At 50.9% G+C, this 21,929-nt stretch overlaps 1 protein-coding gene across 2 annotated transcripts in view; it reads right to left on the bottom strand.

Annotated features, from left to right (window-relative positions):
• Positions 1–10,374: 10,374 nt before the first annotated feature.
• Positions 10,375–21,929, bottom strand: part of LDAH (lipid droplet associated hydrolase) — a 90,286-nt gene continuing 78,731 nt past the window's right edge. For both annotated transcript variants that reach the window (XM_036335241.1, XM_036335240.1), the window contains exon 7: positions 10,375–14,000. In XM_036335241.1, the coding sequence (XP_036191134.1) occupies positions 13,797–14,000 (204 nt within the window). In that variant the 3' untranslated portion in view covers positions 10,375–13,796. The remainder of the gene's footprint in view (positions 14,001–21,929) is intronic.

Here is a 21,929-nt window from a genome sequence, read left to right as displayed (position 1 = left end):
CATAAAAGGGTAGCTCACACACGACAGCCTTCATAGTTTCAGCTCTGCCTGGGAGGCCTCTGTGGCTGTGTAAATGGTGGGCGGAGGGGAGAGAAATAAGTTGGGGTCCATCTGTCTAGGGCTGGGAGGGCTGCTTTGAAACTCCCCGCAGCTCCTGAGTGCGCCTGTTTAAGGCCGTGCTGGGTGTTCGTCTTTAGGGTCCCTGAGAGGATTCATTCTACCCTTCTTGTTTTGGGTGCTGAGGTCCAGGAACAATTATACACATTTTCATTCTCAGTGATTCCATTCTTACGGGGGAGAGAGAGGGAGAGAGAGAGAGAGAGAGAGAGAGAGAGAGAGAGAGAGAGAGAGAGAGAGAGATGAAAGATTTAGATACAGCTGATTTAAGGGCCCCACCCGAGTCTTTTTTATCCTGTAAAATTCCCCCAAAGGAAAAGAAACACATTTATAATGTGAATTTCTATGCTGTGGCTATGTGGGTAGCTATAAATAACCAGAAAATGCAAGTTTCTTCAGGTTAAAATCCCAACACCACCCCCCCCCCCCCCCCCCCCCCACCAAGTGGCTGCTACACTTCACGTCCCTCCCGTTGCAGTGGCTGGGCCTAGATAGCCCTGTTACGTGTATGGATTTTTGCCAGAGAAGCCCCACTCCTTTGCAAACTCTGATTTTAATAACGATTGCTCCGATACCTGTCATGTGAAGACTAAAAGCTGTAATGTTAGAGGTTTTAGAAAGGGAGCTAATGAAAAACTATAGCTAAATATTATCCTGAAGCAATTCTAGGGGACTTACTATCTTTGGACAAAAGCAAACATTTAGATATTTCTTCAGGGACTAGAAAAAATGTGGGAGAAGAAATTAGGATTTAGCCTGAGCTTTCTGTGGCAGGAAAAACTCCATTTTCTCCATTTCCTTCTGACGATCTCCTTCTACCATGACCTACATGATACGGGGGAGTGGTCTTCATGCATCTGGAGTCCAGGTTGCACCTGGTGAGGGGGTGGAGGGTGCTGTCCTTGGCCAGTGACAGTTCCTTCGTGGCCCCAATGCCTTCAGTGTGCTCTTTGCTCACCACACAAAAGGAATGCCTCCTGGGTCTCCCCTGGAGCCGCCTGGAACCACAGAGACCACCCGTGTTCCGCGGCAGCTCTGCTCAGCCCCCGGTGTCTCTGAGTTAAACGTAGGTGAATGGAGAGGATGTGCTTCGCTATAGAAATGACAGCAGAAGGGCCGCCATGTGTGGAGGCAGCCGGTTGTGGCTGCTGAGATCTGATCAGACCAGCTTTGACAAGGTGTGGAGAAGGGGTTCTGCCAGGACAGTTGGTAATGCCCTGGACTGCCTACCCACCTGTCTTCTAGGCAGGGGGGGCACCACTGGTGGGTGAGTTGGCTGCTGGCAAGCAGGGTAGTGTGTCAGGACTGTGAGTAAAGGCAGCCCCCCTCACCGCAGTATTCCTCCTGCAGTAAGTGGAGCTTTCCATGTTGCTGGGGAGAACTGGGCGCTCCTGTTGAGATCATCTGAACCACTCTTCCTGCTAGAGAGGAAGGCTGGGCAGCCCAGCTTGGCCTGAGGGGCTGGTGCATCCGCCAGACACTGACACGGTCTGGTCACTGCTGCTGGAAACCAGGCTCCAGGAGGAAGGGAGAACCCTACACTGGCAGGCGGCCATGCCCACCGATGCCCAACGCTTCCCCGGCTGAATGCTGGCTTTCCAAGCTCTGGGGCTGGGTCCTGCGAGGGCGTGGCGGGCTGTGTCCCCTTGGCTTGGGGACGCCTTCAGTGTGCACACGCCGTCCTTCACGTCACCGTCCTGGCATTTTCTGCCTCATGTGGCATGGGCAAGAGAGCAGGGGTGATTGTGTGACAGTGGAGCCACGCCCACCAAACCCCGTGCAGTGACTTCTCCACGACAGTCTCCAGGTGTTGGCAGGAATGGGAACCTCGCTCAGTGCCGGAGAGAGTACTGACCACCCTGTGGGTGTAGTCGGAGGAGGATTCAGATCCTACAAATCATGGGTCCAGTTCGCAGTTCCATTCACTCAGGGCAGAAAAGAGCTGGGGATTGCAGCCTGACTTTCTCCTTAGAGCAGGGAGAAAAACGGACGCTTGCCCAGAGCTGCTTGTGCCCAGAAAAAGGCAGACCCTTACCCTGCTTGAATCTGGTCTCCAGGAAATCCTGTGAAGGGGACAGCACCACAGCTGCCTCTGGCCACCAAAGTCATGGGGGGCAGGGGGAGCCTTGCTGATTCCCGGGAGCAGCTGTCAGCGGGGATGCAGACCTTCCCCAGGTGGGAAGCAGGGCCCTGTCAGTGGGCTGCGGGCCAGGGGCCTCAAGTGGCTGCCAGGGGGCCTGGCGGATGGACGGAGCTCTGGAAAGCAGCGGTGAGTCCAGGGAGGGCAGGGCCTGCAGTGTCCTCTCAGAAAGTGTCAGGGTTGGGAAGGAAGGAGTCAGCAGACACGTGAACCCAGCAGTTAGAAAAGGTGGGGAGTGAGCATGTGAGCGAGAAGTGATGGATCCCTCCGAGGGTATCTGAGTGGCGCCACAGTCCGGCCTGCTGTGGGCTTCGTGTGCCCCGGGGTGAACTGCCCTACAGCCACCTGCCCGTTCAGGGCTCCACAAGGCACTTCCTGAGAGGTCTAGACAAGCCGTGGGCAGTCTCCTCCCTGCGCCGAGCGTCAGCTCAGTGCCATGGTTCTCGGGAAAGGTCCCCTTCTGACCCCAGCCCTCTCACACCATCACAGCTCTTGCTGCGTTGACTTCCATCCGGAGGCAAGGCCAGCGCCGGGAGGCCAGGACCTCGGGGGTGGGGCTCAGCTCACCAAAGCCAGGACCTTTCCTGTGTCCCTGCTGAGGGGCATTGCCAACCCAGCCCAAGTTTCCCTGTGCTCACGGAGCGATGGGCAGAGCCACCCTTGGGCTGGGATTGTCCTGGGACCACGTCCTGGGAAGGCTCCACCTGCTGCTGGTGCCTCCCCGGGCAGCAGAAGGAAGAATGGGCTGTGCCTTGTTGGCAGCCCAGCCAGGGACCTGGTCTGTCCCAGAGCCCCTGGGCCAGGCAAGCCAGCCCGTCAAAGGGTGGACTGCTCCACCAGGTCCCCAGCCCATGGCTATGTCTGGACCAGCTTGCCAGGGAGTGAACCAGGGGCAGGTATCAGATGGCTTCTCTTTCTCTCCTGCCTGATGGCCTGGAAATGGGGGCGGACTTTAACATGAAGAAACCATAGAAGGGGGAAGCGAAAAGATGCTGTTTCTAAGTTCTCAGGCAGCTGGGCCTTCTGGCCAGTCAGGCTGGAGCAGGCTCCTCCGTTTGTGCCGGACTCTTATCCGTGCCCAGAGCGTAGGGCTGCACAAGCAGGTAACCCCAGGGAGGCTCCAGGTGAGAGAAGCCTGTTCTTCCCAGTGGCCTCCTGGGAGGATGGGGCTGCAGGGAGAGGGTCGGAGGTTGGCCTCCATCATCTGTGGGGGTGATTGAAGGCTTGGCGTCTGCCCTGTGGGCTTCATTCATTCAGGGGTGTTTTCCGCTCATGTTCACACAACCAGCTTCACCATAATCACTGGTGCCGGGTCGACAGCGGGCCTGGGACTCGGCTGTAGACTCTCCTGGCCAGGAAAAGTTCCGGTTGGTGCTTTGTGGCAGCAGCAGTAGTTTCAGCAGAGCCACCTGGGATGGTGCAATTGCAGGGCGTGAGGTCATCGAGAATTAGTTTGCATTTCAGGTCAGGTTTATACTTAAAAGTGCATGGTCTGTGGGCGATGGTTGGCTTCCTCCTGCCGTGCACACCTCCCGGAGCAGTCCTTCTGGCCCTCCCTGCATCTGTCCTGGCAGAAGAAAGGGCTGCCTTTTCCCACATGCACCCCGTCCAACGGCAAGAGGGCCGCAGAGTTCAGGCCTCTCCTCGCCAGGTGCTGCTGCAGGCGGGTGAGTGTTGGCAAAATGGCCCAGCGGGCTGGTGTCTGAAGCACAGTTTGCACTCTTTGTTTTTTTTGCCTGACACATTTCCTTCTGCGGAAACTTTTTATCCTTTTTTCCTAACGGGACATGAAGTAAGTTGTCTAGAAAAGCAAGGAAAAGCTTCTGACAGTGGAATCCCAGCGCCGTTAGGCCTGCCGGTGCGGACCTTCCAGGAGGTGGCCAGCTGCTCGCTTTGGCATTTCTGTGCTCATCCACCTTTTGGGCGCTGGCACACAGGCGTGTGGCGAGGCAGGGGCTGGAGCTTTGGCCAGGCTGGCGGTGGGCCAGGGGCTCTTTTCTTCGCAGGATGATCTGCGCTGTTCTACTGACCTGCGGTGGCAACCACCACACCCAGGCAGTTGCTCCATCGTGAAACAGGGTGAGGTGCCTGTTCTGGGCCGAGACCCTACTCAGACATCTGACAGCCAGCATCTAGGGCCCCCACAGAACCTTCCAGGGCTGAGGTGTGCTCGTGGCTGACAAACACCAGGCTCCCTGTGAGGCTTATTTATAGGAGTCCTGCTGATTAGAGGTAAACACGCCGATCCAAGTGCGTGGGCTGCACGTCCCTCGAGGACGCTCCCAGGGCTACTGGCTGGGAAGGGCAGCACCCAGGCCAGCAAGCTGGTGGTTTGGGGAAATTGCACACAATTTGTACCTGTTGTACGAACTGTCCTACTATCGAGCCTGGCTTTGCTCAGACCTCACACATGTGGGCAGTCCTCACCTGCATTTGTCAGTGGGTCAGTGAGTCTGAAAAGCAGGGACAAGGTGTTTTGAAGGGCTTTTCCTTGTCTGCATGCTTGTCTCTGAGTGACTAAAGGCTGCCAAGGGCAGAGAAAGATACTCGTGTCCGTGTCTGAGTTTCTCCCGTGGCTCGGGGCAGCAGCTTGGCTTGAGGTGAGCAGGCGGCTTGAGGAAGGGGTGCGCCCACGAGTCGGGCTTATTTCTTGGCAACTTATATTTCTGGGTCAGGACCTGTCAGAGTCAGAGCAAAGGCAGCCACTCAGCATTTTGTTTAGAAAATGGTGATCCAGGCAGCAAGCAAGCCGGGGATAAAGCGTGTCTGGCCGGGCAGTACTCCACAGAGACGCTGGACAGGGCACTTCTCTGGCATTCTCCACCTCAAACACGTCAGAGAGAGAACACCAGCTTCCTTAGAGTCTTCTTCCTCTGCACTTTATACTGTGGTGCAAACAGCTCTTATGTTTTCTGTGACAAAGAATCATATTTGCATCGCTTTAGGTCTTTTAGCTCAAAGTATTTCACCTCAAATGAAAAGTTAGTGCATTTTTTACAAGGATTAAGTTGCTGGCCCTGGGGCCAGTGTTGCTCAGTTGGTTGGGCACCATCCTATGCACCGAAAGGTTGCCGGTTCCATTCCCGGTGAGGGCACATGCCTGGGTTGCAGGCTCCATCCCTGGAAGGGGGCCTGCAGGAGGCAGCTGATTGATGGTTCACTCTTACATCGATGTTTTTCTCTCTCTCCCTTTCCCTTCCTCTCTCTCTAAAAATCTCTCTACATACATACACATACACACACACACATACTGACCGCAACTTGCCCTTTAGCAGATGACAACAGGGGATTCTGAAGCTTTTTTTTTCTAAAAATATATATAATGAAGCAGCTGTTTTCTCCATAACGGTTTCTGCAGAGCTCCTGCACCAGCGTACCAGGTGGTACGGTTTCCACGGGTCCTGGGTGGGCAGCAGCACCTGACACAATGGGTACCCCACCCCTTACCGAGCACATGCACATCAGTGACTGACGCCAACACTGTGATTTTAAGGAAATGGGCAAAATGCGAAGGGACAGCAGCGCCATCACAGCTCAGTAACATGCCATTCCCTCAGCCGCTATAGACAGAATTAATCATTTGGGGGTGGTTAGAAATCCCTTGCATTTGGCATTGACACTCGCTGTTTCCCTGCTTGGCTCTGGAGTAAGAAGGGGAATGGGTGTGGTTTTTAAACCCTCATTTAACTCCAGCCGAAATCACCTTTGTGGGCAATCTTCCAGAACTGGTTTGGCCAGAGCAGGACTCCAAGGCTGGAGATGGGGTTGTCTCCTGGCCCCCCAGCCTGGCCCTTGGGGCGGCAGGAGCTGACGTTGTGAATGCCGCCCGTGCCCAGGCCAGCCAGCAGGGCAGTCTTCAAGGGCAGGTACAAACCCACTGTGTATATGTATTTTCGAGTTTAAATAGATTGTACATATCAGAATGTAAATGAACTGTAAAACAGCAATCTCTATTTTTCTTGATAATGACATAGCAGTATATATTTGTTACACACGCTTGTATACTCCTCAGTAGCCATTTTGATATTTTGTACAGATAAGTTGATTAAATATTTTATGGATAAAACTGCTCCTGACTGGTCTTTGGAGAATGACCTTTTGGGGGCTTGTTATTCTGTGTCAGATGCTCGGCCCGGAGGACAGTGTCAACCACGCAGGCGCCGGACGACTGCATGAAAGCCAGGCCACCCGGGAGCTCTGGGTCCACCAGTCCTCACGCTGGTCATTCCCCCTCGAAGCAGCTCAGGCTGCAGCTGCTGCTCCCTGGGTCCTGTGACTTGTGTGATGCCGGGTAGGACCTGACACAGCCCCATGCTCTACGTGCCACTGCAGGGTTCAGCGGGGAGGGGCCGACACGCAGTGAAGGTTTTCTCTTTGGAAAGTGAAGCGGTCACCTGTAAGGAGTGAGTGCTGCCACTGCCAGCAGCTGGTGTGCGTGTGTGTGTGTGTGTGTGCGTGTGTGTGTGCATATGCGTGTGTGTGCATGTGTGTGGTGCAGAGCTGCTCCGAGTGCACACAGCCTGCTGCCCTGGGACCTGTCTCAGTTCAGAGCGGGAGCGCCCTCCGCAGGCTGTACAGTTGTGCCTCTGAGATCCGAAGCCCGAGGCCCAGCTGTGGCCACCTCCTCTGCAAGGCCGACGGTGGAGCTTAGGGACACCAGCAGGCCCTGCAGCTTCGGCAGGGTCCTTTCGCTCAGCACTCTTCCAGACAAGTACAAGGATCCTCGCCCGGGGACACGGCCTGGATCCTGCGGCATCACTCCCAGACCGGGCGGCAGAGGACCCTCCGCACAGCTTGCCGCGCCATCGGCCCACAGTGACTTTTCCTACAGGTGACAGGAGAACCTTCATCTGTTCCGTACGCATTTCTGGGAGAGGGTTAGTGACGGAGCAGCGGCTGTGGGAAGGTGACAGTTCTTGCCCTCACAAGGACCTGCTGCCAGGATGGCCCTGCGGGATGTGGGTGGGGCCTGTGTGACCCAGCACTTGGCTGAGTGATGGCAGCATGTGCCCGTCCTGTGTGCTCCAGTGTCCCCGAGGGCTAATGCCAGTCCCTGCGGCCACGTGTCTTTCTCTAGGGAAAAGCTCAACGAATCTGCTCCCTTTTTGTTCCTTCATTTCATTACTACTAATTAAAGGAGTCTCTTTGGGATAAAAAGTATGTTCCCCTTTAACCAGCTCATAGGTAGGAACGATAATTGTATAAGCTCTATGACCCTGCCATCAAAAAGTATAGTCTTGCCCGGCAGGCGTGGCTCAGTGTTTGAGCATCAACCTATGAACCAGGAGGTCAAAGTTAAATTCCCGGTCAGGGCACATGCCCTGGTTGTGGGCTTGAATCCCAGTGTGGGGCGTGCAGGAGGCAGCAGATCACTGATTCTCTCTCATCAGTGATGTTTCTATTTCTCTCGCCCTCTTCCTTCCTCTCTGAAATCAATAAAAATATATTTTAAAAAAAGTGTAGTCTTGTCATGCTTTGCTTATAACAACCGTCGGTCAGCTCTTCGTTTTCTTATTTTCCAGTCTCTACTTGACCCAGCTGGCATTCTGTGGTTAGAGGGAGAAAGGAAAGTCGGGTGGGGGGCATTTACATTACCCTACTTCCCAAACACGGATGGAGCGCATCTGAAAGGCCCTGCGATGCCTGATGTGGAGACTGGCTTCTCACCCCCTCCCTCTCCCCTTTCGCCTGAGGCCTGATCACTTCCAAGGAGGTGGGGGCAAAGATGAGCACCCCTGAGGACAGGGTTGCCTGCCCGGGTCACAGATGCGCCTGCTCTTGTGTCCGGGAATGCCACCTACTCTCTGCTCAGGAGGCACGGTGATGGGGAGAAACCCGTCCATTGCGACGTGTCACCAGCGCGGAGCCACCGGGAGCCTGTGGGCGTCTGCTGAGCCCTAATCACATGCAGGTGCGTGGCCGTCAGCGGTGGCCACAGAGGAGGCCCAGATGTTCCCGGCCAGCGGGGAGATTTGCAGAGGCGGATCCCAGTCCCTCCATGAGGGAGGGAGCCCTGCAGGTGCACCCGCACCCCTGGCTGCGACGGACGCCCAGTCACAGGGTCACATTCCCCTTCCCGGGAAGAGGAATTTTCCCAGGGACTTACCCAGCAAGGAAGGCTGTCCGGGCGTGGGGAGGTCAGCGCAGGCCCCTCGGCCACAATGTCTGAGGAATGCACCAGAAAATGAAAACACAGGGTGTCCCAGAGCACAGTCTCCTGTATTGTGGATGTAATTCACACTTGGGGGGCTGCCTGGGGTTAGTGCTCCACAAACAATAACCACATATTTGGTAGTTGCTAATCCCCAGACCCCACAGCTTTTCTAATCTTCATGGGAGAATGGAAGCAACAGTTGCAGCCCGAGGGGGACAAGAATGGGCCATGAGGTATAGTGGCCTTGCTTTCCTGTCACCCCCCCCCCCACCCCCGCCCGAACCTGTGACTGACCCTCGCATCCTCCGTCCGCAGGCACACTTTCTCCGAATGCACTGTCCGAGGCGTTTCCCTCCCCCTGAAAACCGACCTCTTACACCTTCCCTTCTTTTAAAACTACTCACTTATATCCTGCCACCTACTCTTCACTTCCCTGCCGACCTGTCTCTCTTTTGCCCCTCTTCTGACTCCCTTCCTAACCCTCCATGCCTGCCAGGCTGCCCACGGTTGCCTCCAGGAGGCAGCATGAGGCCGTGGAAAGAAGGGGGTGAAGGCCGGCTCTGGAGTGGAGGCCTGCATTGCATCCCAGCTGTCAATCTTGAGCAAGTCACTTACCTTTGCACCTGTGTGGTCACCTGTGATGTGAGTATAACCATAACCTCGAAGGGCTGTGAGGCCTAAAGGGGACACCCTGAAAGTGGGCCCTCGCTCTTCCTTCCCCACACCCAGCCAGGTTCGCCCTGTCCTTCTGGCACTGGGAGCAGCCTGCCCCCATCCCTCAGGAGCTGCTCTTAGAACCGTGGCAGGCAACCCCGAGCCTCTGTGACCTCACCCGCCCTGCTCTGGATGCCTCGCATCTGTGGAGGAGGACAGACCCAAGTCCTGCATCGGCCCCCCTCACCGGGACCCATGAGATCACTCACCGACATCTCCGTGGGGCGCAGGCAGGAACCTGTCCCCTTGGAAGTAGACAGCTTCTGACCTCCGACTCCTGCAGGAGGGCCTCGGCCTTAAGGCTTCAGAGACGGATTTGTTCACAGAGCAGTTTCACATGTGGGTAGTTCGAGCCACGGATGGCTCCTGAAACCCCGCCTCCAAGGGAAGGAGGAGCCAAGTACAAGAGAAGGCCAGGAACAAAGGTGGTGTCTATTGTTACTTAAGAAATGCTTGGCTTCCCACACCTCTTCTAAGTGGACTGTAAGCCCCCTGAGGTGATGGTGGAGCATCCTGGGCTGTGTGTGCTGGAGGCCTGCATGGCCGGGGGGGCCAGAAGGCTGAGCCAGGTGAGCAAGCATCTCCCCTCACCCAGCACAATGAACCAGAGATGCAAAGACTGCAAGAACGAAGTTTCAGGCTGCGTGAAACTGCAGAAACTGAGCTATCACGGGGTCCTCCACTGTACCAAAGAGAAGAGAGAGTGAAAGAAAAACAAATTTCCTTTAGGTACCATTTTATAGAACATCGACCGTAAGACAGGATGCTCGATGCCATATGCACAACCTCCTCTGCCCACATTTAAAACAAACAAAACCCTCCCCAAATCCAAAATCCCAAAACTGAAGCAAGTACTTTCATAGACGAAGAGACGGGTGGGGGTGGAGGTGGGGACTGGGGGAAACTTGGGGAGCGGTTCAGGGATGCTAAGCCTATGTGACATCACAAACCTATGAAAGGGCAGAAGCAGGATTTGAAGCCCGGTCTCCATTTACTGCTTAGAACAGGGGTCCTCAAACTACGGCCGGCAGGCCACATGCGGCCCGCCAGAAACATTTATCCGGCCCGCCGGGTGTTTTTGCCGCCGCTGCCTGTTGCTTAGCAGCTGACTAGTTTTTTTTTTAAACTATAGTCCGGCCCTCCAACGGTCTGAGAGACAGTGAACTGGCCCCCTGTTTTAAAAGTTTGAGGACCCCTGGCTTAGAAAAAGGAATTCACTTTCTGGAAAAGAAGCAATGAGAGACAGACACAAAAGGAGAGAGCCTGCTTTTATTCAAATAATTACTTTTACAAATTTCAAAACCATCTGGAATTTACACAAAGGTTGCTAGTAAAATGCAGGGAACATATTCCCTCGGAGCCATCTGAGCGAGCGGACCAGTGCATCTCAGCGCATACAGGGCTTTCTCCTGCTTCCCCACGCCCCAGCCCCTGCACACCCCTGCCTCCCAGCTCAGCTTTAGACCCCATTCGAGGCGAGCAAATCGTCCCAACGATGGATTTGTCATAAAAACATCGGGTCCAGAACCAGGTGTTGCTGTTACTGTCATGTCTCCTTAGTGTCTTCTAATCTGGAATTAATTTTTTTGATTTTAGTTAATCCTCACCAGAGGGTATTTTTTTCCCTTGCTTTTCAGAGAGAGTGGAAGGGAGGAAGGGGGGAGGGGGGAGTGAGAGACAGAAACATCAATGTGAGAAGGACACATCGACAGGCTGCCTCCCTCAACCACCTTGACCAGGGGGCGGGAAGCAAACCCACAACCCAGGTATGTGCCCTTGACCGGGAATTGAACCGGTGACCCTTCAGTGCGTGGGCCGACACTCTAACCACTGAGCACACCAGCCAGGGCTGGAAATGAATTTAATTTTGATACAATGTAGGATAAAGAAGAATCAAGCCTTTGGAGGTCACTGGCTGTCCAGGGGTTGAGTGGGGGAGCAGACGGCGAGGGCCCTGGCCACCTTGGACATCAGACCACGAGAGCCACAGGGGCTGGCTGCCTTTGGAGAGCCCCTCCCATGGCCCAGAGCAGACTGAGAACCGAGGGCACTAGGTAACCTGAACGAAGTTAAATCTTTGACAAGGACCACCCATGTGGCTGACTGGGGCCTATACGCAGAAATGCTTCTGGAAAAATAGACTTTATCCACCATTTATCAATATTAGTCTTTTATTTTCACTATCATGACAATATTTATTATTATTATTATTATTATTATTATTGCCAATCTTGATCTAGATACTCTTGGTCAGGGATTGTGCTAAATGCTTTAATGTTGTCATCTTCTTTAATTCTTCCAACAATCGGAGGCATGCATTGTTATTAATTCTATCTTACAAATGAGGACAGCGAGGCACTGAGAAACCAGATGAAGTTGCCGAAAAATCACACTGAAGGCCAGGCCTCGGAGTTCACCTACCTTATCCCCTCCTACCCATGCATGGAAACATGCAGTCTTTTGTTTAATTCCTAATGAAATAAAATGAACTTCATTCTCCTGAAATCTGATCCTTCCTTCTCTAAGACAAATACTGAGAAGAGAGGCTTTTCGGCTTCACAGGGAGACTTTGACCCGAGTCTACCTCAGAGAACTGTGCAGCTGGTACCCCTCCTCCCCCAGCACACGGCCACCGGGCCAAGCAAGCTCATGAGCGCTGGTAAAGCATTTATTTCAAAAAGTTATTTGGTGCTTAGACGATAAACAGGAAATAAGAGCCAGTAATACTTTACTTTATCATTTCGCTTTTAACCAGTTTTTAAGTCCTGAAGAACAAAATGAGATACAATTTCATCCACGTGGGCTTTGGAACACAGAGGCATGTGGAATAGTGACACTGAGAGAAGCTGGGATGCTAGTCTGCGTTTCCGTGGGTACGATTCTCCCAGGACTTGCTTAAGGGCTCAAGTTCATACCACTGAGCGTCTCCTGTCTGCCAGGCACGTTGGAGCCACAAGTCCCAGCTGCTAACACCAGAATCTAGAACAAGCATGTCAAACTCAAAGGCTAACACGGGCCAAATAAACGAGGCATGTGGCCCACGGGCCGTGAGTTTGACATGCTTGGTCTAGAAGGCCTCCCCACGCAGATGCCCTGAGGAGGCAGTGTGCAGCCTGAGCCAGTGGCCTGTGTGTGCCCGGCTCCTCTTTGGAGCCAAGAGCACTCCTTGCCTGGAACTTGGATCCTTCTTGTCCAAAAAGTCATTTGCTCTGACGCAGAGGCCCTGACTGCTAGCAGCTTGTCCAACACTCACCACGGGGTTGGCAGCACATCAGGACTGACTCTGCCATCAGGGGGCTTAAGGTTTTGTGGGGAAGGCCAACGCCACATTGTCCAAAGCCCGAGGGATTTCCCCCGGAGAAAACCTAATGCTTCTGATGCAAGACTCAGTGCGAGGTGTTGGCTCCTGGCCCAGGATGAGTTGATTTGGGGGAAGGCAGCAATGCTGTTAGCCACCCTGGGCCAGAGAACAAGCTGCTTCTCTCCTGGACCTCAAGGTGTCCGGAGAAGGCAAATTTACATAATTAAATGGCTAATTTTGGTTCATTAGTAAAACAATTTCTTCCCAACTAATATGCTAATGCGGAAACGGAACAATCATTAATGGTTATGCTCTATTGAGCAATTTAAGGATGCCCTTTTGGAAAGTACTTACTAGGAGGTTGTCAGAAGAATCATAATATAGCTAAGACTCTCCTCAATGCCTAGCACAGTACCTGGCTCACTGCTTGGTCCTCAGTGGAGTTCCATTGAAGAAATTCATAGAGGGGACAACTGATGGTAGGTCCGGGCTGATGAGAGGCAGTCGGGCCTCCCCAACCTTGCTCTAGGGGAGAGGAGCCGGCAAAGGAGCTCCCCACCCGGCAGGCCCAGGCTCGGCACGGAGCTGGCTGGCCGTCGTGTGGCTGGAGACATAGCCAGGATCCTTCCACCTTAGCCGGTTAGTTGAGCAGAGAGATGCCTGGCAAACTTTAGTCTGGCTGATGCACATGGACCAGGAATCACACTCCTCAGGGAAGCTTCCCAGAGACGGACGGACACAGGCAGTGCCTGCCCCGATGCTGGGTCTGCGTGGGGCTGGGCCCTGGTGGCCAGACAAAAGGCTGACGTGCCGATGTGTGACATAGGTCTGCAGGCTGTCCTGGTAGTGATGGTCTTGGCAAGACCCCGGCAAGGTTAGTTTGGGCTGCTCTTCGGCTTCTGTCCTGAGGGAGACTCAGGTCCCCTGGCAAGATGCACTGCACACCAGACGCTCCCTGACCTCTTATGTTTCCTAGTAGGCATTTCCTAACCTCCCCTAGCAGAGCCTCCTCTACAATGTAAGTCAGTTAGAATCACTGCATTTAGCCTTCCTCTGGTCTGCAAGGGCCCTGCCCACCAAGACAAGCTGCATGGCGCCCCTGGGCAAACATCAGAGACCTGTTAGGCCACTGTGTTCCTTAGCCTCGGAAAACATGCGGTTGAACCTATGGAATATTTCGTCACCGTGTTTACTGCAGCCAGTAGTGTGGGACGTTGGGAGTGGGTAGTTTTTAAGCCAAGAGGGTTTCACTTTTTTCTCTTTTCCATAATCAAACACCGAAATTAAGCATTGACCTACGGAGTCTACTAGTTACTACTGAGAGTCAGTACACCATGGCCCCTATGCACCAGCTGTCAGTCTTTGCTTCCTTATGTCACGATGTCCACTTTGGACAGGTCATCCTTCAGCCAGTCCGCGACCATGTCAGCCATTTCCTGGTATGAACGGAGGATGAAAGCATGAGCTATTTTTTTCTCACAGAGCCGAATATCTCCTTCTGGGAAATCTTTCTTTATGTCTTCATAGTACTTTGTTGGACACCAAGCATCTATAGTTCCATAGTAAAACGTAAGCTAAAAGACAAGACAAAAACATGGATTAGAAAGCACTTTCCCCTCCCAGCACAGATATGACACCAGCAACAGGCAAGCAACCTGCTTTACCAGCCCCCGAGCCTGGCCCTGGGAGCCCGTCCCAAGGCTCCCTCTAGAGAGTAACTCTCTCAAGGCTGTGAGCCTTCACGGCTGTGGGAGTGAATTAAAAGGCATCTGATGGGAAGAAACCCATGTAGGGAGAGCCTTGTGTGACAGACCACCCACGAGTCACAGAAAGGACTCGCCAGCAAAGTCGTGTATGTGGAGGCTGGGCTGGCCACTGGAGAGATGGCAGAGAGAGCGCGAAGAGTTATCGAGACAAAATCACTGCCGAGTGACTAGTGACCATACATCACACACTTAATAGTTTCCATACAGCCACATGGTAGGCACATGGGACATGTTTGTTGGATGCATGCAAAGATGAATCAGACAGACTCAGGCTTCTCCATGAGGCAGGTGAAATGTGACCAGAACACCAAGCGTGTCTGTGACATTTCCACAAATAGGCTCGTATGGCAGGAGTGTATGTTGACTCGGTGGGGAGGTGTTATAATCATACTTTGGTGACAGCGAGCAGGCTGGAGACAGAACCTCCTGTGAGGCATTACTAAGATTGATCTATATCTGCCCATGACACACATACACACGTATACGTTTGTACACACATACAAACGTGTATATATGTACACATGCATGTGCACATATGTATGGGTTCATGCACACACATATGTGTATATATAAGTACACATATAAACATGTATATTTATGCACACATACACTTATAATAAATACATACATATGTGTCTAGCTTTAGGCTGTTCTTCACTAAAAACTATGTTCTAGTTTTGCATTTCTAAAACAAAAAGGCAACAAAAGTGATATCTTATTCAGAATGGCACATAGTGGACATCTATACCAAAAAAAGAACTAAGTTTTAAGGACCCTATGCATCTGTTATAACCGAAAAACAAACAAAACACTAGTTATTAAGTGGCCAGTCACACCCACTTGTAGTTTCCATAATGTATCAAATTCCCTCACTCAAACCCTTATTCATTAATCTGTTCAGCAAATATTTAATGAGCATCCGCACTGTATTAGAAACCTGGGAAACAGATAATAAGACGCAGTTTCTGGTGGGGGAAGCCTAGAGGCACCACGCACATAGGCAACCTCAGAGCCCGGATGAGGGATACTGGCAGGAAGCAGTGGCCAGGAAAAGGTTCCCCAGACAGCTGATGCCCGAGTTGAGTCTTCAAGTTGGGGGAGCACACTGTGGGGAGCAGGCAAGCAAAGCAAGCAAAGTAAAGAGTCTGAAGGAGCATGGCATGCTTGGAAAGTTAAAGTTATTACATATGGCTGGAATGTAGGATGGTGGAGATAAGACCAGCGAGGCAGAGAGACAGAGTCATGAACTTCTGTATTGTGCTAAGGAATTTATTGGAGTGACATTGGTTAATAAAATTATATAGGTTTCAGGGGCACAATTCTATAATACATCATCTGTATATTGTATTATGTGTTTACCATCCCAAGTCAAGTCTCCTTCCCTCACCATTTATACCCACTTACCCTCTCCTACCTCCCTCCACCGAAAGGGCCCTCTGGTAATCACCATATTGTTGTCTGCCTATGAGGTTTCCCCCTTAATCCCTTCACGTTTTTCACCCTGCCCCAGATACCCACTCCCCTCTGAGAGTGGTCAGTGTGTTCTCTGTATCTATTTCTATTGTTTGTTTGTTTATTTTGTTCATTAGAGTCCACATATGAGTAAAATCACATGGTACTTGTCTTTCTCTGATGGCCTAACTACTACTTGAAACATCTCCAATGGGAGGTCCAGTTTGGTAAGCCTCAGCACTGGGAGATGCTACACCTTCCCCGTGTGTGAAGGAGTCAGCCAGGTGAGCACGAGTAATACATGGATTACTGTGTGGGATACCTTCGAGATCAAGAGACCAGTCATGTCCAAGTTGTTATGGGGTGCACACGGCCCACGGCAGGCACAAGGAACTTGATGCCCAAGTTGGTGGAGGAGTCTAGATTGCCAAGTGTGCCTCTGATTTTCTCTCTCGATCCTCCTTGACCAGTAACCACTGAGAGTGTATTTGGTTAAATCTCTAAGTCCAGTGGGGTAATGTCTTCGTTTTTCAAATTCTTCTTCAGGCCACAGTGACTGAAGGGCTCGCTATGAAAATCTTGGCTTCCAAGTAACAACACATGGTTACTTCTAATGTCTTTACATACACTGGCTCAAGATACTTCCTGTTCCCTATAGATTATTAGTCACAGGCAATTGATCTGAACAGTGGACTCTGCATCTGTAATCCTAAACAGGAAACTAAAAAAGCATGGGGTGTATGGAGGTAGTAGGGGAAGGGAGGACAGGTGACGGAGAAAGAGAACTGGACACCAAGGCACGGTGGTTAAAAGCGTACACTATTAGGATGTCAACATGTAAAAACGCGTCACAATAGATAAGGATGAACTGATGGAAACTGAGAGCAACGTGCCAGGCTCTGTGCTCAGCTCTGTACACACTGAGTCCTAATTATAATATTATTATAATATTTGGGGAAGGTATTTTACGTACAAGGAAACTGAGGCTCAGAGAGACCAACTTGCTTACATTGAAACAGTGAGTTGTAAAGCTGGGCTACATAAATCCAGAGACAGCATCCCCGATCAGCATCTTTCACTACTGCTTACAATCAACAACGCACTGATCAATGTCATTAAAACACAAAACCTGAAGCCCAGGAGGTCTGACACCAGATGTGAAAACCGACCATCGACGGGGGCACAAATGTGTAGTTCTGGGCGCTGCCTGCCACGGGGCGAAGAACGCTGTGAAATACTGGAAATGTTAACCAAGAATCTCAGGCTATCAGCAGAATGTCTACATTCAGAGGCTGATAAGAAAAGTGATTTCCCGTAGGTTACTTCTCCCCGGCACTTGCTTTGATATGCATGGGAACTGATAAAAGTCACACATTACTGAGATGGAAATTACTGTGCTCCCAAAGTGCTGTCATATTAAGTAATCCATTTCTCTATTAAACACACAGTTTAACTTTCCCAGTCCGAGATTGGGATTCCCGGGAGGTGGTTTGCTTTCCTCGTGCGCTTTCGGCAAGAGGCGGGATTAGGGCTACTCTGGTCTCGGTGCTCACCACGTTATCTATCTTCCTTTCACTCCCCAGGCTGCCCCTGTGGGGACAGGGCCCTGCTAAACGGCCCCTGCAGACTGCTGCAGCCGCCGCCACACAGAACCCGCATCTGCCGTTCCTCGTGTTCTATTTTCTTTTTCTTTTCACTTTTTGCTCCTGAAACTGACAGTCACCAACGACTCTAGACTTATCTCCATCTGGTGGTGGCTAAGTGGTTGAAACTCAGAAGCCAGACATAATCATCTCCTACTGAATGCTTAGTACATGCCACATGCTCTGGCACCATATGTATACGAGTGATGGCGTGATATTTTCGGAACAGCTGTATGGTTTAATGAAATTAAACCATTTCACTGTTGACAAAAGGAGGCACAGTAACTTACCCAAGGTCATCTAAGTAGCAAGTGGCAGAGATGGAGCCTAAAGCTCAGGCTGTGGCTCTCAGGACTCTGTTCCCCAGTATACAGCACGCTCCCGCCCCCCCCCCCCCCCCAATCACGCTCCACCAGAGAACTCTTGGGTAGGCTAACATAAGTGCCACGACGAAGCTCTCAAGGTCAAAGTGACTCAGATATTTCCAGGATGAGTCTGACATTTGGAACAGGCTTCACATTAAACAGGCAGAACTAACACAATCGGTTTCAGAGCGAGGCCTGGCGGCAAGGCAGTCCTGGTGAGCTGGTCCTGGGCGCGCTCCTTACGCTCCACTGAGCAGGACCTGCGCATGTCTGAAGGATTTGCATGCTCAGATCTGCAAACACTGCAGAGGTTTGTTCCCAAGACAACATGCACCTCTGGGCTCAGGTGGGCCAAGCAGCGTCGGGAGAGAGCCACGCAGAGGCATTCCTGTTGCTGGGGACACCCTGCCCCTTCCCCACACCATGCTGTCACCCTGGCCTGGCCCTCTGGGGCCAGAGCAGCACCACTCTGCAGGCAACCCTGCCAGCGCTGCCCACCTTCAGCAGAAAGCTGTGTCCCATGTCTTGGCTGGGAGCAGCTCCAGGGCCCTGTGGACCGACCGCAACGCTCAGGTTCAGTCTGGCGGTAGCGCACACAGCTGTTTCCATAGGCCTAGGCCAAACGTGGTCACGCAGTGTAGAATTTCCCTCCTAAGTGAGTTTTAAATGAAAACTTCAAGTTTCTAAATCAAACACAAATTCACTTCCCTAGGAATGAGACACACATCCCTTACAGCTCAGAACAATGACAGAGCCCGGGAATGCTGACCTCCCACTTGCCTCGGACACGCCAGGTGCCTCATAAAGCGGAGCATACCCCAGAGGCTCCCAGAAGAATCGGGGCCGGGTGGCGAAAATGTACAGGTGACTCTCTTACTCTGGTTTATTCCATCCTGGTTCTCATTCCTGTCCCTCCCCCACCACTTCCGTCTTATTCAAGAGCTCTTCTCCCTCCTCCCAACCTTCAAGCTCTGTTCCCCAGAGCAGGCTTTAGACTATTCTCTCCCTGTACCACCGACTTCCTTAGGTCACCATGGCCCATGCTCAGGCTTCCGATACATCCTCATCACCCCCAAGTCAAACCCAGCCCAGGCCACTCTTCCAAGCTACCCATATGTCCAGCTACCTGCCAGAATGCCCACGTGACAACAGAAGTGCCCAAATGACCACTTTATCAACCATCTCCCACAACTTGCTTCTCCCCCATATTCCCTATCTTGTCACCAGATCTAATACAGAGAAATAACCATCGACTCCTCTGTTGCCATTCTCATATCCCATCAATACTAAGTGCCTTTGATTCTACAGGTCTTTAGGTCCATGCCGGTCAATGGCTAGAAGTGGTGGCGAAGTGTGTGTGTGTTTGTGCGGGCACATGCAATGTAAACTTGGATGGAAAAAAGATTACATCTTTATTTTTGCTAACTTATAACTATAATTTAGTATTTCCTTCAATTATGAATATAGGCAACAAACCACAGTAGTATTAGTAATACCTATATTTTGTCACCTATAAAATTTTCAAATGACAATAAGCTCATTGTAGATAACAGAAAGTAACTTATACTCATCAGTACAAATTTACCATAGTAATTTTGACTGCTATTGTATCTCATTATGTAATGTGTTAATAAAGATGTACATATGATATATATATATCACATATTCATTTTAAGCTATTTTGATAACTACAATATAATTTCTTTGTAATCTCATACACTTATTTTATGCATGCAATAATATTATTCAAAGAAGGGGACCATACACAAGAGCCAAAGAGACGCATGGCACAGTAAAGGCTTGGAAGCTAAGCTCTCGTGGCTTCCCCGTCCACCCACTAGGGTACATGTATTGACTGCTCACCAGGTATCACCCACTGTGCCAGGCCCTAGGGATACTGAGATGAGTAAACACAGCTCCTTCCCTCAAGGTGGGCGAGGGGGAAGGCAGACCACTTAAATACTGTGTGATGAATGCAACACCAGAACTTGACAGAGGGAGGGAGCCATGGGGACCAAGGGAGGGATATCTAACCAAAACCAGAGCCCGGGGAAGGCCTCTTGGAGATGACAATGGAGCCAAGTCTTAAAGGACAGGTCGGGCTTAGTCAGGTGAAGAAAGAACACAACCACCATGTCACAGGCCACAAGTAAACTCTCCTGGAAACAATGTGGGTCTGAAATACTTGCTCCAGGAAAGGGAAGTAACTTCATGTAATGCTGAAGCGCTGCACGTAGGTTTGATGCTGTATATCAAGTCTCAAGACCCAGACAGGAAGGAAGGAAGGAAGGAAGGAAGGAAGGAAGGAAGGAAGGAAGGAAGGAAGGAAGGAAAGAAGAAAGGAAGGAAGGAAGGAGTGAAGGAAGGAAGGAGTGAAGGAAGATAGGAAGGGAGAGAGGGAAGGAGAAAGGAAGACAACCAGCCCAGTAGAGTTAAAAGGCCAATTTTTCTCAAGACGACAACAAGTTCTCTTCGTGTGGACAATGAAAGCCCAGAGGCAGAAATCTGAACTTGGAACCAAAGCCTACTGATGGTCGATAGTTTTGTGGTGGGGCTGCAGGGACTCAAAAGCCATCCACACGATGCAGTAGAGAGACTCTTTTTAGGCGAACTTTCCTGGGACTTCCTGACGGAATGGCACAAGGATGTATTTTTCAGACTTATGTTGAACACAGAATAACTGAGATACAGTGAATGATTTTTGCAACAAAATGTGTGGCTCCAAGCCTTCCCGCTGGGCAGTCCCAGGCAGGTGTGCGCTTTCCGAACGGTCACGTTTGGGCTGCGGTGGGACAGAGCATCCTGAGTGGAACACCTAGACTAGGGACCTGTCTAGTCCTGGGAAGTGGTTCTCAGTGTGACTCACCGTCAAGGTGGTTGGGAAGGCGGAGTCAATGCCCACTATCTTCCTAGAACTATACGCCCTTTTGCATTTCCTTGTTTTCTCAAGCAGATGGGGACGTGAGCCGACTCCACTTCCCCCAGTATTCAGTTACAGCATGCTTCCTCTCTTTTTCATTACAGAAACAAAAAGTTCCTGTTTCTGTACCTTGTTTCACTTAGGAATTGGAACTTCGCTGTTACAAAGGCTAATCAATGAATTGCGAGGCAGTTTTGCCCCATTAAACAAACCAATGCCCTGCTTCCCCCAATTCCACCAGTACATTTAACGCTATCTTAAAACCAAAACAAAGCCAGTCCCGTAGCTGGGAAAGTTTATTTCATGACTGACTGTTAATGTTGACCTTGAAACGCCTGCCATCTAGCATTCTATCCCCATGTTTCTCTCATGAAAAGTTTCAGTAAACTTACAGTCCTGACACGCAGTTACCACGAGCAGGCCTCTATCTGGGAATGATTACGCCTGCATATGGATTTAACTTAGGGCAGGAATAAGTTAGCACCTGCCTTTGACCTCTTTCTGAGCACAGCATACAAAGGGAATCCAGGAACGATGAGTATTTTACAGCAGCTGGCTCCCACAGGTGGCAGGATGGGCTTGGACTCACGAGGGTCGAGTCAGTCAGCAAGTGTGAGATTTGGAAGCGAGCATCTGCCAGTCTTATTATTAACTGGGAGTTGAGTTGTTTTTATGAACTTCCAGCCTTGAGAACTTAAATGCATTTCTGAAACAAATTCACTTATAATTTAATGGCAAAACAAAATCCTGTTTTTCTTGTAGTTTCACATCCTTCAATGGCTGAAAACAAGTTGAAAGCCCTGGAGACAGGTCCTTCTGAGGCCCCAACCTCCCCGTTCAGCTTGTGGGGGTTTCCTTCTAGATCCAAAATTTCAATCTCTATGCAACTGCCATTCGAGAAATATGATGACGACCATGGCCAAAGACAAACACAAACTGGCATTTCAAAAGTCCTCTCTGGGTGATGCTATCACAAATCAACCACTGAGCCACACTGGCTGGGAGTGAAACTGTTTTTTTAAGTCAAATGTCTCAAAGTTTATGAAGGGACTATAAACCCATATAAACCCAGTAGGTTTCCCTTGCAGACAGTAGGCTCCTGGGCCTGTAAGATGGCTCTGTACCAGCTCAGCACTAACCCCCAACCTCCAAGTTAGAGAGTCCAACACAAAGATAAAGGCATATGCAGAACTTAAACATTTATAGTAGCTACATTAAAAAAAAAAGTATAAAGGAATGGGTAAAATTATTTTCAGTAATATGTTTTACTTAACCCAACAGATCATAATATATCATTGCAACATGTAATCAATATAAAAATATTGATGAAATATTTTACTTTTTTTGGTACTAAGTT

This window comes from Myotis myotis, unplaced genomic scaffold (genome assembly GCF_014108235.1).
Source record: "Myotis myotis isolate mMyoMyo1 unplaced genomic scaffold, mMyoMyo1.p scaffold_m19_p_14, whole genome shotgun sequence".
Lineage (NCBI taxonomy): Eukaryota > Metazoa > Chordata > Mammalia > Chiroptera > Vespertilionidae > Myotis > Myotis myotis.
The sequence above is the reverse complement of the archived record's forward strand: the minus strand, read 5'-3'. Positions and strand labels throughout refer to the sequence as shown.